This window comes from Trichoplusia ni, chromosome 2, assembly GCF_003590095.1.
Source record: "Trichoplusia ni isolate ovarian cell line Hi5 chromosome 2, tn1, whole genome shotgun sequence".
In the NCBI taxonomy this organism is placed as follows: Eukaryota; Metazoa; Arthropoda; class Insecta; order Lepidoptera; family Noctuidae; genus Trichoplusia; species Trichoplusia ni.
In genome coordinates, this window is record NC_039479.1 from 17,043,016 (window position 1) to 17,059,789 (window position 16,774).

Genomic DNA, 16,774 nt, shown 5'->3' on the forward strand with positions numbered 1-16,774 from the left:
TCTGTCGGTTGATAGCATTGCGACGATGTTTGCTCATGATTCAAATATCCCTTATTCTTACCTATAAGGTAAATAAATAAAACAAAATCTAACTCAAAACAAATTTTAATAACATTAAAAATAAATTATAGTCTTAATTATAATAAATATAAACTACTTATCTTATTCACCTATACTTACATAACTTACACTGTCTTACGATGTAAAATCTCTATGATATCAAGAATAGTGACGGTACACCCAGACACGAGGCTGACCATGCCAAAAATACCGATAAATAAGTTCTTCCATAACATCCAGTTCCATTTACCAAGGTTTTCCCATCGGAAGACGGTTTCAATGATGGCAGGGATTATGAGGCCAAGGATGGAGTAGAATAGTGCGCCGACGATGTTGATGATTTGTTCTAGCAAAGGTAGAGCCATGCCTATACCAACTGAAACAAGAAGGTGGAGGTTTAATGTCTAATGCCTAGTGCAGATGTTGAACCAGGACAGTACTATTCGCTGATATGACAGCGACTTTATTCCAAAACTTAATTGAATAGGTGGCGCTAGGGAGGGTCCTTGCACGGGTAGGTTTAAAGTGCTTTTTTTACGCAAAGTTCTTACAGTTAACATTTAGTCACTTGTCATTTTTAAGTTATCTAGAAATATATTGTAAAACCTTTTACTTCGTAAGTAATTCTTTTTAATTCTTAAGTATTAACTTTCATTTCATTTATCAATATTACAATGTAATAATGTAAGTGAAATTAAATCGTAGTTAAGCTCTCTATGAGGACATACATTTTATTAGCCTGTACTTTTCCGCAAAGGGTTTTCAGTACTTACGAACTATTAAACGCAGTTCTGTTTTATCGAAAACTATATCACATATAAGTGTGGTAGCAGATAATGTTATAAATGGGATTAATTCGATTTTGTATCGAGGTGAATTATGCTATCAAAGAGAGCGCCGCCCTTCTGTTTACGATCACATACAAAACACTTGAAATATTGTAGAGAATCCTTGTACTTGTGAAACTTTCGCTATTGTGTTTGATTTTCTGTTTATTTATTTTGCAATCGATTTCTTTTGGAGAGAGAACCTTTGCAGCAGCCTAGAAACTAAAAGTGCTCTAGATAATTTAATACATCAGACACATTTTAGATTTCTCTGCATGAATGAATGCTCACTTACTATTAGACTGACAAAACTTTGTTTTTTTACTTTCTAACGTACCTACTACCTGAATTTTATTCTAGAACTTTCTTAAAGATATACATATGGTACCGAATCAAAACATTCCTTACCGCAACAACATACACCAACGGTTCTAGCAATAACTTGAGTGATTTGCCGGTAGTTCACTTTGATGTGTTTTTGAGTGTACCTCGTGAAGATATCGATGACCACGTAGAATTGTAGAGGATATGTAAGGAATATTGACAGCGCAATGGAAACTTTTGCTAGGATAGCAGGCCTGGAAGTAAACAAAAACCGCTTATAAGTATTGTTCAAGTAAGGTTATTATAAATCGTAATAATTGGTCGTATTTCTCGCATTTGTTAAAACGAACGTCAGGATTTAAAATATTCAAAACCAATCCGTTGCTGATTAAAGGGACTAGTCATTAGATGTATTGTGGTTCAACTGAAAAACTGTCAAATCAGTAGACAAAAGTCAGGCGTAGGAAAAATGCTGTACGATTATGATAAGGATTAAAAAAGAGGATTACAGAGATAATCTGTTTCATATACCTTAATGCTTCTAACCGTTACCAGTGCGAATCAACATACCATTCGTCAGTAGGCAAGTTGAGGGTGATAGATCCTCTTAAAACATCTCCATATCTGAGATACCCAAACATTCCTAGAGTGCCGTAAAGAAAGACGATTGCTGACATGGCTACCACCAGCACACTGGGACAGCCTAGGAAGTTCTGTGGTTTCTTCATAGTGTTCTCAATCGGCATCACCACGCCAACGCCTTCCATTGCGAAGATCACTGTCCTGAAATTGTTAAAAGTGACTCATATTATTATTTTTTTGCAGATTTATGAGGAGAAAGAGAAATTTGAGGATAATGGAAATTCATCATGAAATTTTTCTTTTGCCACTAATAGTTGAGATAATACTGAAACTAAACCATTTTTAGGAATTTTCTTGAGTGAAATTGGAATTTTACCAAATTATTCACTGAAACTAATTAATTTAATTGTATTGTTTTTTGTTATTTTCTTTTAGTCCAAAGAGCTCAAGGTTAAGAAAAAAATCAGGTTAAGTTTAGTGATTATTTCGTTTAGTTTTATAATTAAACGTCATTTATTGTAATGAAGGTATTAACAAATAGGTTACAAAGAATAGGTATCATTAACTAAAGTATGATGATTCATTCAATGAGTCAAGGTTCTGTCTACTTTTATTATTATTATATATTTAATTTACTTACGATAAAAAGACAGGATATCTAGCAGGATGTCCAGCTGCAACTTTCCCCTCAAAGGATATATCTCCAGAGAAAATGTAATATAGGCAAATAATATATGTAGCCACTAGCAAAATGTTGGCAATCCCTGAGAATATTGCTAAGAACTTCAGGTACTTGATTTGACATAGTAGTATTATTGGTACTAGTATCATGAGGCAGTAGTATTCCACCGGTAGGATCGTTGATGGAGCGTATCGGTCAACCAACTGAAAAATATTAGACAAAATTAGAATTTTCTGCTTCGGCAATACCTTGGTTTGTTTTTTATTCCTGACGGCATCATGTATTTTAGACTAAAGAAGGAAACAATTTTTATATATAGCAGACATGAGAAGGTGCTATAATAGTTACGCTTACTATCTTTCTTGACTTATTCGACATGAATAGCAAGGTGGTAAAGGTCAAACAAACCAAACCAAATACACTGAACGAGACGAGCTGCGGTTTTGATCTCTGTGCTGGACAAGCATTTGTGTTATTAAAGAATGCTTGCTCAGAGTTTGAGTGGTTGTGCATATGATTTGTAGTCATGTACTGAATTCCGTAGTGCTTAAAGAATCTTCCTGGTTTCATTTAGTGTTCTACCTTTAGGAAACGTATTCAATTATATTAAGCATATTTTGCTCTCGTCACTTATATGTAAGGTTACTTTATTTACGCATTAGCAATGTCAATTATTCTCTTATCTATTAAGTTAATCTGCTGACAACCGAGGGGTACCGTTTTACTCATAACTCTACAGCTTATATACATGCTGAGAAATGTTGGTTATAAAACGATTAGCAAACGCAAATATGAATGAAACCTCTATCTTAAATACGACTCTTATATTGTTCCAAGCGGTTTATGATTTTAATCAATCCTCTTTGCGTTATAAACATTTATGGCTACTCTGCAGTGACGAACTAATGCTTCTTTTCTTAGGATTTACCACTTGTCACTACCGAAAAAGATAATGACTGCTGTTAGAATTCTTTTTATCCTTTCGCTGATGTCAGATACCTAAGTGCCTAGTTTTATCCTCAATATTTAAGAAGAGAAGTAGAACCATAAAGGAATGTTTTAATGATTTGTAAGATTGATTTAAATATTCATTGTTTTATTTTACCTTACCTGTTTTATTGAATCCGATATTAATACAGTGTAGATGCAGCAAACTCCAGCATACGTGCATAGTAATGAAAATTCAGCGAACACGCTAAAATAGAAATACATATAACGATAAAATTTAAAAAGGTGCGCAGTACGTCCAATATGTAACCAAACGTGAGCCTCATTGATCTTCTCATAATTCTTACTTTTATTTTACAAACAACAGTAGAATTTTGAACTATTTTACTCGACGAAATTGGCGGTACTTAAAATATGATTCATGTAAATATTATTGCTGTTTTACCTGGCAGTACTAGCGAATTTTCTCATGGCCTTCGGTCCATTCGTGAAGGCGGATCTGCATGTCTCTGCGTATCCTAACGACGGCTTCTTCTCCAATACACAACATCGCTGTGATGTTCTCACCTATGGAGGAAGAAGTTTCATAAATGAGGTTTGTGATTAATGACGTGATGTGATTAGATTAGAAGAATTAATTCAAGAAAAGTTTTTTTTCGAATCAGCTCTTTTGCTTAACGATGCTTTTAGTAACTATTTGTAATTATAGCGGCAACAAAAATACATGATTTGTAAAATTTTCAACTTTCTAGTTATCACTGCTGTTATCATAAGATAAAGCCTGGTGACTGACAGACGGACAGACAGCTGCCATAGGGCTGCTGTTACTTTTTTAGTTCGGAATCCTTAAATTAAAAAAACTTTTTTTGTGACGCTTGACTGCACAGATAGACAAATGGTTGAAGTCACCACGCCAAACCCACAGTGCGGGACGAGTCGCGAGTTCGATCTCCACGTAGAAAAAGCGTTTATGTACTCTATGAATGCTTGTCTACGCTCGATCTAGGCTCGATTAAAAAATCGTTACATCCAGATCCGTTCACTGAACTTCTAGGCCACTATGTTTTAATATAAGTGTAGAGATAACAAATTGTAATGTTTGATTTTTAAATATATACATGTGAAAATATTTGACAAGTGTTTAAGCGGACATGGAAAACTCCCACGGAAAACAGGCTGATATGTTTGCATAGTTGGCCAAACACTTATAACATAATTGTATTATTTTTGGGTGAATCTCCCGCATAAAAAATAATCTCACTAGAACAGGCATTCCAGGCATAGCAGGGGAACAGACAATCCATCATAATCACAAAGGTTCTCGACACTCAAAATTTGTCGCACAAATACTTTTGCGGGAATCGATCCCACTACCTGTCGCACACAGCAATAATTGGTGCGGCAACTTATGTATCTCTCTCTCATACTCTTATATCCGTGAAGCCAAAATGTAACACACGTCATTATACTTTTCATTTTGTTTTTATATGAAATCGGCTTACGTTTGCACGCGTATTGGACATTTGTCAACCAATCGTTCTAGAGAAGATTCGTGCATAATATGTGAAGGTGAGTTCGGGAATGGGATGAGCATGGCAGAATGTGAGTTACCACTCTGATAGTTGTTTCGGATAACCGCAGATGGTCGAGCTTTAAGTCCTTCAAATCTTTTAAATATATATGTCACTGGAAAATTACAAGAAGCGCCAACTTATAAATTTTCTAGGAAATATTTACATCTGATCAGATTGGCTATTTGAACAATAAGTTTACATTCATTATCGCAATACTTACTTATGTATTATTAGTAAGTAGTCATACATAAATACATTTCAAGTACAGCACAAGGTTTTGTAACACTTGGATGGCAGTACCTTATTATAATAAAAAGTAATGGCTTAGGCCTCCGAATATTTATTATAACCACATTTAATTAATATTATAATTACCTAATATCCGTTTTTTACTAGATAGCGAAACAATTAAGAATTATTGATGCCCTTGATATAAATGTAACAAACATTATGGAAAATTTATACTTATGTAAAAAGCGTTAATACAAACAAACAATAAGGTTTTCATGAAAAACGTATTTGAATCAAGTGCAATGTTTCTATTGTTATTTAATGATCGACAGTTGTTTATGCGTTTTACGACCTAATCGTTTAATTTTGGTTTAACATTGTAAGCCTACGTTTCTACCAGACATATGCGATGGCGTGCGACCTGTGCTGACCGAGTCGAGGTGAATGAAACGATTCTATTGGTTCTTCACCAACACATCCCTCGCTACGCGTCCTCGCTCATTGCTGGTAGAAACGCAGCCTAAAGATGGATTCGTATGTAGCATGTTTTTTGGCGTGATCGGTAAAGGTTCACTTTCATATTATTCTGTAATGTTACCTAACTGGAAACAATAAATATTAATTGATTTGTATCTGATTCTCGGACCTACTTGGAAGGCTTAAAGTGAAGGGAATCCTTAACTGTTAATAAACTCCTGCAGCTCACGTGCAGCGGTCAAGGGTTTAAATCCTGACCTTATGTACAAGTTTGTTGTCAACACGTGATTAACACGTGGATTCTTATAATTTATTGTTTTCTGATTGTAATTGGTAGCAGTGAAATTCTCGCAGATTATGGCATGTGTTGCTCCCCCATGTTAAATGAATTAAGTGTTTCTTAAAATATCCTTCAATACATCTGAGCATAAACGACTTTTACATACCTAGTGGAAAAAAGTACTTGAAGGTTTATACCGGAAGATAAGTGGATTTATTCCTCTTCCCGTTATAGAAATCTAAATAATAAGTTATTACTTAGATTTCTGTCTTCCCGTCGTCTTTAAATTTAGATATTTATATCACCGCTATTAAAATAATTCATTATTCATAGTTGGCCTTTTAACAAAAAAAAAAAATGTTTTACCGCTTAGAAAACTGTGTCAGTTAGATGAAAACTATTTTCAATGTTACTTTATATCCAATGCAGGATATAAAGTGACATTGAAAATAGTTTATCTTTCAAATAATATGTCTTGTGCCTTATATTAAACATAAGTACTTAAACCAAAGATAAAAAAACACTCAAAAATGATCACTCATGGAAGTTATTATTTAAGCTTACCAATATATGAATACAGTGTCCACATATGATTCCTACTAGGATTGTACCGAATAGTCCGACTCCCCATCCTGCATTTGCGAACGCTAGTGGTCCAGCAAGCAAACCAGACCCCAAAGAGGCTTTAATTAAGTTGGCTGTTGACCTTAAATCTCTGAAAAGATAAAAAGATACATAAGTAATGAATGTAATAAGGCCAATCGTGCATAAGGTGACTAACTCATTTAACGCGTTTAAACGCCAATTCGATTCTATGAGTTTGTATCATGGTAGTGCCTTGGAAAATAACTAGTGAACTATCTTCTGGTAGTGAATGCTCGACTAATAATCGACTATTTAGCCGAATGCTCGTGTCAGATCTTGTATGAAAAGATTAACGTCCTATTCTTAATGGGATAATTAAAACACGAATGACCTTACCACAACTTCTCAAACGAAAGTTGCAGTTGCAAAGCAGCGTCTCTTAGTTTACCAGTTGCATCAACGAGCATTATCAGCCGACTTGAAAGAGGTGGAGGTTTTCAATTCATCTTTTTTGTGTTTGTTACCTCAGAACCTCGGACTGAATTACCGATAATGTTTATTCCTTTTAATTCAACGTGAAATAGCTGTCATTTGGTTCCATTAAAATTTCATGAAGTTTAGTTTAGTAGTCTTTACTTGAAGTCGCTTGTACTTTTTTTTCATATTAATATTATTGTTCATTTGATAAACTCAAAAATGTTGTTTGTAGTTATAATAATGTATTATTTGTTACCTAATAAATTTGATTAGAGTGTGCATTTATGTGTTAACGATAAATGAATACTTCATTTTATGTAAAAATATTTGAGCGGTTCTATACGTTGTGAGCTGATAATGAAAAATGTTTATAGCTTTGTGTTATGCATTATGATTAAGAGTACAAATATGGAAAATAATCATGGTTTGTTTTTTTTTTCTTTACTTCACGTTTTCGCTTTGTATAACGTAGGTGGGTTTAACTGAAACAACTGTATTTATTTTTGTCGAAGCACGTGATTTATACCTATCATTTTGTACATCAGATTTGGTTAGCGATAACTATTGTAAAAAGATCACTTCTCTTTCGTTATACGTTGACCTTCATGATTTTCAGACTTTTTGTAAATTAGCCTTAATTCCCAAATATTGCGTAAGTCATGAATTTACCATTAGAAGCATTATATTTAATGTGTACGAAGACCACGAATTATTTACTTAAATTGTAACTTTTGTAACAATTTTATTTTTGATCATGAATTAGATCAAAATAGATAGGGGGAATCTAGACCTTGACTCATACTGTCACATTACACAAACTGAAATATATATTTCAAATGAAGAACCTTTGCACTCTTAAATTCACGACAATAGTAGGTACATATTTCATTTAATATTTGTCCACTATTCTATCGGAATGTCAATAGAAATAAAAAGTAGGCGTGTAATGCTTTAACTGTAATTAAAAAAACCTTATCAACTAAATAGCACCACAAACAAAATGAATGTCACTCACGAGTTTGGCTTCTCAACTTTTCGATGTTCAAAAGGATTGTAATCCCTTTTATTCTCAGCCTTTTCCACGTTCATACTGTTCAGTTTCCCATACACGAATGTCTAAAATAATAAATCTTTTAAACACATAATTATAAACCCTTGGTGAGCATACAGGCCGAATACATTTTATTAACTGACGCGCTTAAGCAGCTATTAAAAATCATACGCACGAAAAGAAACACCGGAGATAAAGCACTCTACACTCTCGGTTACTCTTAAAAGGTTTTTACACAAAGGTTCAATATTACACGTGAATAGTTTCATAAAATTACAACGCTTAATTAGTTTACAGAATGACGGTGTTTAGTGTTTTCTATTTAATAAAGACTGCAGATGTACTGATAACAACACGTTCCTACGGATTTTATATATGTTAACACTGTACATATAATGTGGTGAGCACACATTTGTTTTATAGATAGGCTTACTTCACGGTATCACTGGGTTGTTTTACTAAAACAAATTCGCCGTGACCGAAAAATATAATTGTCTTGTAAGGCATAGAAATGCTCTTCTTTGTAGGAATTATTGTTCACCAATTTCTACATAAACATAAGTTTTTATATTATTTCTAAACACTGGCATTTCTTAAAACTATTTTTTTGCTTTCAAATGTCTCATGAAAAAATGTATATCACTTCTTCTCATTAACAAAGATCCTTATGTTACACTTTAGGGTATGCTGTCTTTAGTTTTATTTTAATTTTAATAAAAAACACTTAACTATATCAAGAGTTGTGCCCTGAATACACACAAATCAACTAATTTACTTATTCAGTTCTAGAGAGCTAATAAATATATTTATTAAACTGGTTTTTGTGGTATTATCAACAATTACTTTTAACCGTAACGTAACTTATTTCGCTGGTTTAAATGTTTATAAATGACACGTCGAATATTTCAGGAATATCCTATTTTTGCAACTGTGAAATCGAAGACCGAGAAAGGAAGGTCTATACTCTCTAGTAGACCTCAACAAAACTAAAGATGATGATAGCAAATGCAATAATACGGTAATTTTGATAAACTACGATGCCTTTTATTGCGAATAATTTTGATGCCGTAATTTAAAATAATACAGAAAGTCACGCAAAAGGAAATCTGTGGGACTAACGCCATCTCTTATATCTCATTTATACGACGCTAAAATTATCGCTCAAGTTGTAATACATTGCTGGGGATCATATGCCATGATAGATATCCAAGCTACGCGAATGTGCAATGTATTGCAACTTCCATGGTATTTCTCGCATTGTCTGAATGGTAAATGGTTTAAAGTAAGATTGCTATTGCTGTGTAAGCGTGACAACGTACTAGAAGGCGTAGAACGGTATCTCTCTTCACACAATGGTTGCAACATTAAAAGGTAATTATTATTTATAATAATAATTTAAACGAATCAACCTTTGAATCTAATTTACTTTAACTTACCTAATGTAATCTACGAATGAAACACACATTTTGAAATTTGTTAAACAAGTTTTTTTTTGTAGAACCCAATATTGCCCAGAAATAAAAACATTACAATGTTTTGCAAAGTCCAAACACAGTGGCTTTAAAACCAGCCATAGAGGGGTTTTGGCTTTAGTATACTCTACTTTATAGAACTAACAATATTATCAAGACCTTTGTTTTCAGTTAAACTGGTATGTAGTGCTAGCATGAATAAGAAAATATTTCAGAATTGGTGTTGGCTATCTACCGTTCTATTGAGTTAAGTAATTCTAGAAAAAAATAATACAAATGTCAGAAACCTCAATAAGTACTTAGGGGACTTAAAAGGGGAAAACCTTAAAAAGGCATACGACCGGCCAATGTGGAATTTGAGGAAAAGATTACAGTATTTTTGGAAAAATAAAAGTAATAAAATAATATAAAAACATTTATTTATAAAAAATAAATAGTCAATCAACAACGTCGTATAGGTACTATTCCTGTTTCATAAATCACAGGTAATACATTGTTTTAACTTACATCTAAACTACAATATGGACAGCAGCAATTGTTACTTAAGTCTAAGATTCATATTCATCTCCTAAAGTTATTTTAAATATTACAGTATTTATGTCCGTTGTATATGTAAAGTTATTAAAAACTGTATTCTCCTGTCTATGTCGTCCAAACTGAATTAGTTTGTGTGTCGGTGTGTTTGTTTACATATGTTTATGTACATGTATTTATTGGTAGACACATTTAACTATTATCAAATAATAGATAATGTTCTACAACATGAATAATGCAAATATGTAAATGTATATTAAAATACAATAACATATCTACTTGGTAGCGTTATTTAAGTGTATGTTAGATCTTAATCTACAAAACAACTTAGTTTTAAATAGCATCTTTAAACTTATTCATGTTTCAAATTACTCGGTCTTTTAGTGTTCGAATACATCGTAGGTACGTTTTTCATAATACCAAGGCTGGCCATTACTGGGCTTGGATCGACTAGCGTAGTAAGGGCGAGAGGTTTGTTTCGGAGAGCTGAAGTAGGTGTGAACTGTAGGGATGACGTTCTTCAAGCCGACAGGGCTGTAGTTGAGCTGCGGCCGAGGAGAAGTAACAGGGGAGTATAACGCGACGGGTCCAGACAAGGGGTTGGCGGTCACACCCAAACCAGTGTTGTAGAACGTGAAAGGAGGCTGAGCAATAAGTTTCGGTTGAGGAGCGCGAACCGGGTCCACAGTCTCAAAGTACTGCTGCGGCTGACACACAGTCTCTTGAACCAACATGTCCAAAGGAGCCGTGTAGATTCTGAAGTTTATATCACTGTAATCCAAAGTAGACTCTAAGAACACTGGCATACGGTCAGAAATAACCCAGACGTTGCGATCGGCATCGATCTTCACGTCACTTGGGAAAATAAGTCCAGCGTCATCCTTGTCTACTACAGCGTGGTTCTGCGGTTTGTATGGAAGGTCTCCTCTCCAACATCCGATGGCGTTTTGGTCAATCAAGTTGTACAATTCGACTCCTGTGCTTTCGTCCATTACTTTGGAGGTGGTATGACCGTTGGCGCCTCTAGTTCCGACCACGTGGAAGTCTTTGTAAGAGCCCTTTACTTTGGTTTCATCTCGTAATATACGAGTGGAGACTGCGAATTGGGTGTGACTGGCGAGAGGACTGAAGTAAAGCGTTCTGTATCCATCAGGACCCATAGGAGAAGTTGTGATTCCGAAAATTCCTTCGGCGCTCCATTGGAAGTTAAGTCCGCCAATGTTGAAGTCACCAGTGAGGGGGTCGGGCATAAAGAATCCGTGGTTGAATCTCCATGATCGGTTTTCTTGCCACGAGTAGGCGATGAGCCCGTATCCGAGTTCGTCGGAGAAGTAGGCGAAAGTGTCGTCACAAGTTTTACCTTCGTCGAGAGCGATATTAGCGATGAATGTCGAAGCAACAATATCTTCGGAGCGGAAAACGTACCTCCGGATGCGCTGATCCGTGTTTAAGTCGTACACGTTAAGTGTGTAAGGGCAGAGTTGGGTAACGTTGGGATCTGAAATTATAATAACAATATTTCATGTGATGCTGATAAGGTTGGATCAAATCCGAATTCAAAATATTTATAAAATGTGTAATGATACTGAATTCAACTGAAACTATTTTCAGTAAAACAGCTGTAAAATTAACATTTCCTAGGATTGGCACATACCAGCAAATAGGTTTAATTATATGCCTAACGCATACAATTATAGTCCGCGCCTAAAGTAGAGAAACTCGCTAAATATACAAAATTACCTGTTAATATTTTTTCTCGCTTATTACACTAAATGGTACCTATCATTTAACATTTCAAATGATTGCTTACCATATCCGTATGTGCCTACATCTAAGACCCAGAGACGGTCGCATTTGTCAGCTTTGATTCTGTAGACGGTGTTCAGACCGCTCTGGCAGTTACCCAACTCGTTGCCTGCAAAACTTGGGTAGGGGTTCAACTTCGGTGACGGATCGTATGGCGCGTCCAGAGGTATGTAGTTAAGTGTTGCGGGTATACCTGTAGAGAAATTAAAAATATGCTTTATAGCCGAATATTTAGTTGGAAAACATATGCGGCCATGTTCAATAATGACACTTAAAGTGACGCCCAAACATGTCTGTTGACAATAACATAACAGCGCGACACTGAAGAGCGATATATTGCTCATTGATTTTCTAGACATTTTTGAAAGATTAATATCTTCAAAAACAGCCTGAGCAACTGCCTGAGCCAGAGCCACAGGATACCATGCCCATTCATGCTCAGCGAGACTCTGGCAGTTCGTAAATAGGCCTGGTCGTATCATAAGATATTTTCTTTATCTTTAAGACGTAAGTAGTCAATCTTACTTGGTACCATAAGAAATAGAGTAAAACTGTGTTTTATTTTGTGGTTTTATCTAAATTGTTTGTGTCTATGCGAAGGTGATGTTTAACTTACAATACATTTATTCAATTTACACAAAGAGTGGTTATGTAAATAGTTTCACATCATTCTTTGAAGTTTACTTCATTAGAGACAGTCATTTACTTAAATAACAGACCATGAGCGTATTACTATGAATCATCACCATAAAAGTCCGTTACCTATTATTAGGAACGCGGTTTACGAAATTTGCGTATCACGCGACGCTAAATATGCAACACACGCAAAGTGAAATGCAAGAACCGAGTTGTTGCAAGTTGAAACATAAGTCTAAAATAATTAATTCAGTCCGCCGAAATGATAGGATTACCTCTATTAATGACATAACTCATATTGGCATCGATTTAACCATAATGAATTCGATTATCGATTAAGTTTAAACTTTGGCTCTCGAGTTTCAGAAACGTTTGTAACTACAGATTTTATAATATTATAGTGAACCTTAGCACCTATATCGATTCTATCGCCGACCCACTTCGTTTAGCGATTGCAGTCATTAATCGTTTATTCGTCCAAAATGAAATGTGTTTTTTCCTATCCCCTATGTAGCAAGCAGCATTTGTGATTTGTTGTAGTGTAACGCTAAACGGTACGGTATACTGCATTGTTAAAACTGTAGAAAAAAACGACAGTCTGTTGTAAAACTATGATAAAACTGCCGGTTTTTTTGCTTTGTTTACAGTTTTTATACATTGGACTCTGCTGTTAATCGAATTAATGATGTAATTATCAACATTAATTAACTAGCTTAGATCGCACTGTGCGATGATTTTCAAGTAAATATGTCAAAAGAACAGAACTTACAAAGATACTTTCTTTTATGTCCTAAAATAAAATAGTGACGGAATCGCTTTCGTTGGAAAATTCATTTCACATTTTAACCTAAATCTTAAAATCCAATTATGGTTTAACCTAAGATTAAAATTCAATTAGGTACTAAATCGAAATAGAAAAGCGTGACGTAATCGCGCCATGGTTTCATTTCCCATATGACAGCGACGGCTTATTTAAGAGCAAATTATTATGCAATAATTTGATAATGCTTGATAATAAAAGCTATCAAACTTTAACTTAGTAATGACATAATTAGTTTTAATCCAAACTTTTCGTGATTTTATTTAAATAGTCATGAATCTTTATGACCTTTTCTAATACTGAGGCATCCATTCTTGAATGGTGAAAAAGAAGAAAATACTTTGCGGCAGCACAAGAAAGAGATGGCTCGACGAAAAAATATTTTCTCGCAAAACAGGTAATATACCGCATTAAATAAATATTTTTACCCTGTAGTGGGTTACTTTACTACTATAATAATTCTATTCTAATAATGATATAACAATCATGATATGTACATACCCGCTTCCCACCTAGGTACGCTAACGAAGAGCTTGTTCTTCCATCGCTCGATGCCCACTGGAAGGGCGTTTTCCTGAATAAGGGCTCCAGATTGTAAGGCCTGCTGCCTTGAGTAAAGGTCGGGGTAGTTCCAATCCACCACGTTCCATGAAAACATCTCTTGGAGCTTCACGGCTGCTGTCGCGGTTGACACCACGGCTAATAACACCAATAACTTTGTAGCCATTTTGTTGTTGTTGTTGTTGTTTCTGTAGAAAAAGTTGTACGTTGTATTAAAAACTCTTTTGAGTCTACTATTTTAGGCCAGTTATTTTACCGAACGAAAAAAAAATCAAAACAGCATTCTAATTTTAGCTCAACTGTTTAGTTAGATTCATTTAAACTAATTATGTGTCCTGATGGTTACATAATAACGCAAAAATCATAAACTCAGTACTGTTTCCAAACAGTTAGATATTTAAGAAATCCGCCTGTTTTCTTTGATAACACGCTATGTATGTTTAAAATCACCGTAATTATAGTGTTCTAGGCGTTACTGCTATACAAACAATAATTTGGTTAGACAATAACGACGAAAATGGACGTCAGTGTCGTAAATTAAATATTTATTTCATTGTGTAACACATAATGTGAATGACTTGCTTATTATAATGGGATAAGCTAGACGTATATAACGCCCTAGATAAGCTTTGAGAGCTTATGACCTTGCCATGTAAATGATTTAGGTTATGCTAAAAGTTAGACTAGAACTTTGATAAGTGATTTAAATCGTGTTTGTTTTGCCTACCTAAACCACTGAGAACGCCAACCAAACGGATGAAAACATTCAAATTGGTTCAGCTGTTTAGGAGGAGTTCAATGACATGAACATGGATAGCAGAATATAAAAATGTAAAAAAAATGTTAAGAAAAATCGAACTACAATATATGTAGTTATGATTGTGACTGTAGTTTGTTGAGTAACAAAATTCTGATACATCATATTTTTAGTCTTTCAGAAAAACTGAACAATAACAACTAAGTACATGATATAAGTATTATTTAATATTTCCAAGTCGTAACCGTTTAGAGCCATATTAATGCCAATTACATAGTTATACCTAACATCAATATTAGCCTGTCCTCCCTAAATATTGCGTGGAGTTAATCCCAGTTAATGTGTTACATAATTAGGTATAATACCCTAATTTATTAAACATCTTAGTCCTCATTTGCTCAATTTGTAAGCACATTAAAAATATTGCATGTCTATATAAACGCGTAACGTTTTTATCTCCTGTAATTTTAAAGGTTAATGTTCCCTGTACTCGAATCGTAAATTAAAAATCTTGACATGATATTCAATTATTTTTAATTAAATAATTCGAAGGTAGCAAGCAGTACCAGAAAAACAAATGAAGTTAATAGAAAAATGGCCAATAACAAGATATGTTTTGGGACTGTCTTTTTAATTTCTTTCTAAAGCTTTCTTTCACGCCTTATGTCATAGTAAGTAGTAGAAAATATTTTTTTAATTTTCGATGTAGGTACTGATAATAGCTTATGACAATCTAAAAGTATTAGCCAACTAAACTACGCCAAGGCCCATCCCGTTATAATTAGGCCATAACTTTTGTCTAATATTAACACTATTCTCTACTTGAAATTAGGTATCAGAATTTACAAGCTACATAGTTCTTCAAACCTATCATCAAATATAGTATAGTTTGACCTAATTATATTATTAACATCTAATTCCAGAATTCTAATCTCACTCAGTTACGAAATATTTTTTATTATATTTAAAAATGCAGAGCACAATATAATTTTTAAAATGAACTGGTTATTAATTGGAATACGAATTTAAGCATTAATTAAACACAAAAACAACTCATAAAGCAAGTAACATCCGAAAAAAAATCGTTTAACACAATTATCAATTTAAAAAACACACGTATTCACAGCCAATTTGAAATACGATCTTCATCAATCAATTCAACGACACACAACATTAAAATTTAACGCACGCGATCAACTTTAAAAAAAAATTGAGAAAAAAAATAACGTACATGGTTTCCGAATGTGCCCAATGGACGCGACAGTTGGTAATGGACTGAAACGGTAACATCTACCCCTTCTTTATAATACATAGCGTCCACCATCCTACCACTCACGCAAATGATCGAGCTGCGAAATTAAGAAAGATTACGATCTACCATAATCTCGCTTGACCACTTTAAGGGTAGACTTAATGAAATTCACGTTATGTTATGTTGAGTGTTTAGTTTTTAATTGTCATTTAATAGGGAATGACGATTGAAACTGACATTTTTTATTCATAGACTTTTTGTTTTTTTTTTGAGCCAGTTTTATTGTTTTTTTTAATTCTTATATTTTTAGTAAACAATTTTATTGTGCCTATTTTTTTAGTTTTTAATCGAAAGTGAAATTTATTATTACTATTTTGGTAGGTTGCTGTATTTTATTACTTATAGCTACATTATTTATGTATTTCATAAAATGTAAGGAACTCGTGAAGAATAATTACGCCTAATTACAGAAGAACTGGGCGTTGTCTGAATTTATGATTGTTTCGTAATAATTAGTACCTAAATCATTTCCTGAATTATTCATTTCTTGTCATAAGTTTCAAATTATAATTATTTATTTACTTTATTGCGTACGTGTTCAACAAAGTGGAAATATACCTAGTTTCTACATTTGTTAGGTATTCAAATTATAATAGAGTTATTTTATTTATGTGTCATATTTCGTGGTTTTGTACTTCTAAACCAATTGAAATTTTACTCCAGGTAGGTGATTCCTTAAGAAAAAATAGTGCATAAATAAATTAAACTTAGAAGCAATTGCTGAGTATGTAATCATGAGCATTTAAAAGTTAATAAATTATATTAGACGTTAAATGTT

At 33.8% G+C, this 16,774-nt stretch overlaps 2 protein-coding genes across 2 annotated transcripts; both read right to left on the minus strand.

The window, feature by feature from the left end:
- Positions 1-89: 89 nt before the first annotated feature.
- On the minus strand, positions 90-8,496 carry LOC113508467 (proton-coupled amino acid transporter-like protein pathetic). Its single transcript, XM_026891535.1, has 8 exons — positions 8,063-8,496; positions 6,550-6,700; positions 3,869-3,990; positions 3,586-3,670; positions 2,434-2,678; positions 1,782-1,994; positions 1,296-1,465; positions 90-436 (listed from the first exon to the last, which is right to left on the minus strand). The coding sequence occupies exons 1-8, from the start codon at positions 8,134-8,136 to the stop codon at positions 186-188; spliced, it is 1,311 nt and encodes a 436-aa protein (XP_026747336.1). The 5' UTR covers positions 8,137-8,496; the 3' UTR covers positions 90-185.
- Positions 8,497-9,972: 1,476 nt separating this feature from the next.
- LOC113508468 (protein yellow-like) lies at positions 9,973-14,093 on the minus strand. Its single transcript, XM_026891536.1, has 3 exons — positions 13,868-14,093; positions 11,915-12,103; positions 9,973-11,602 (listed from the first exon to the last, which is right to left on the minus strand). The coding sequence occupies exons 1-3, from the start codon at positions 14,091-14,093 to the stop codon at positions 10,485-10,487; spliced, it is 1,533 nt and encodes a 510-aa protein (XP_026747337.1). The 3' UTR covers positions 9,973-10,484.
- Between the last annotated feature and the right edge of the window lie 2,681 nt (positions 14,094-16,774).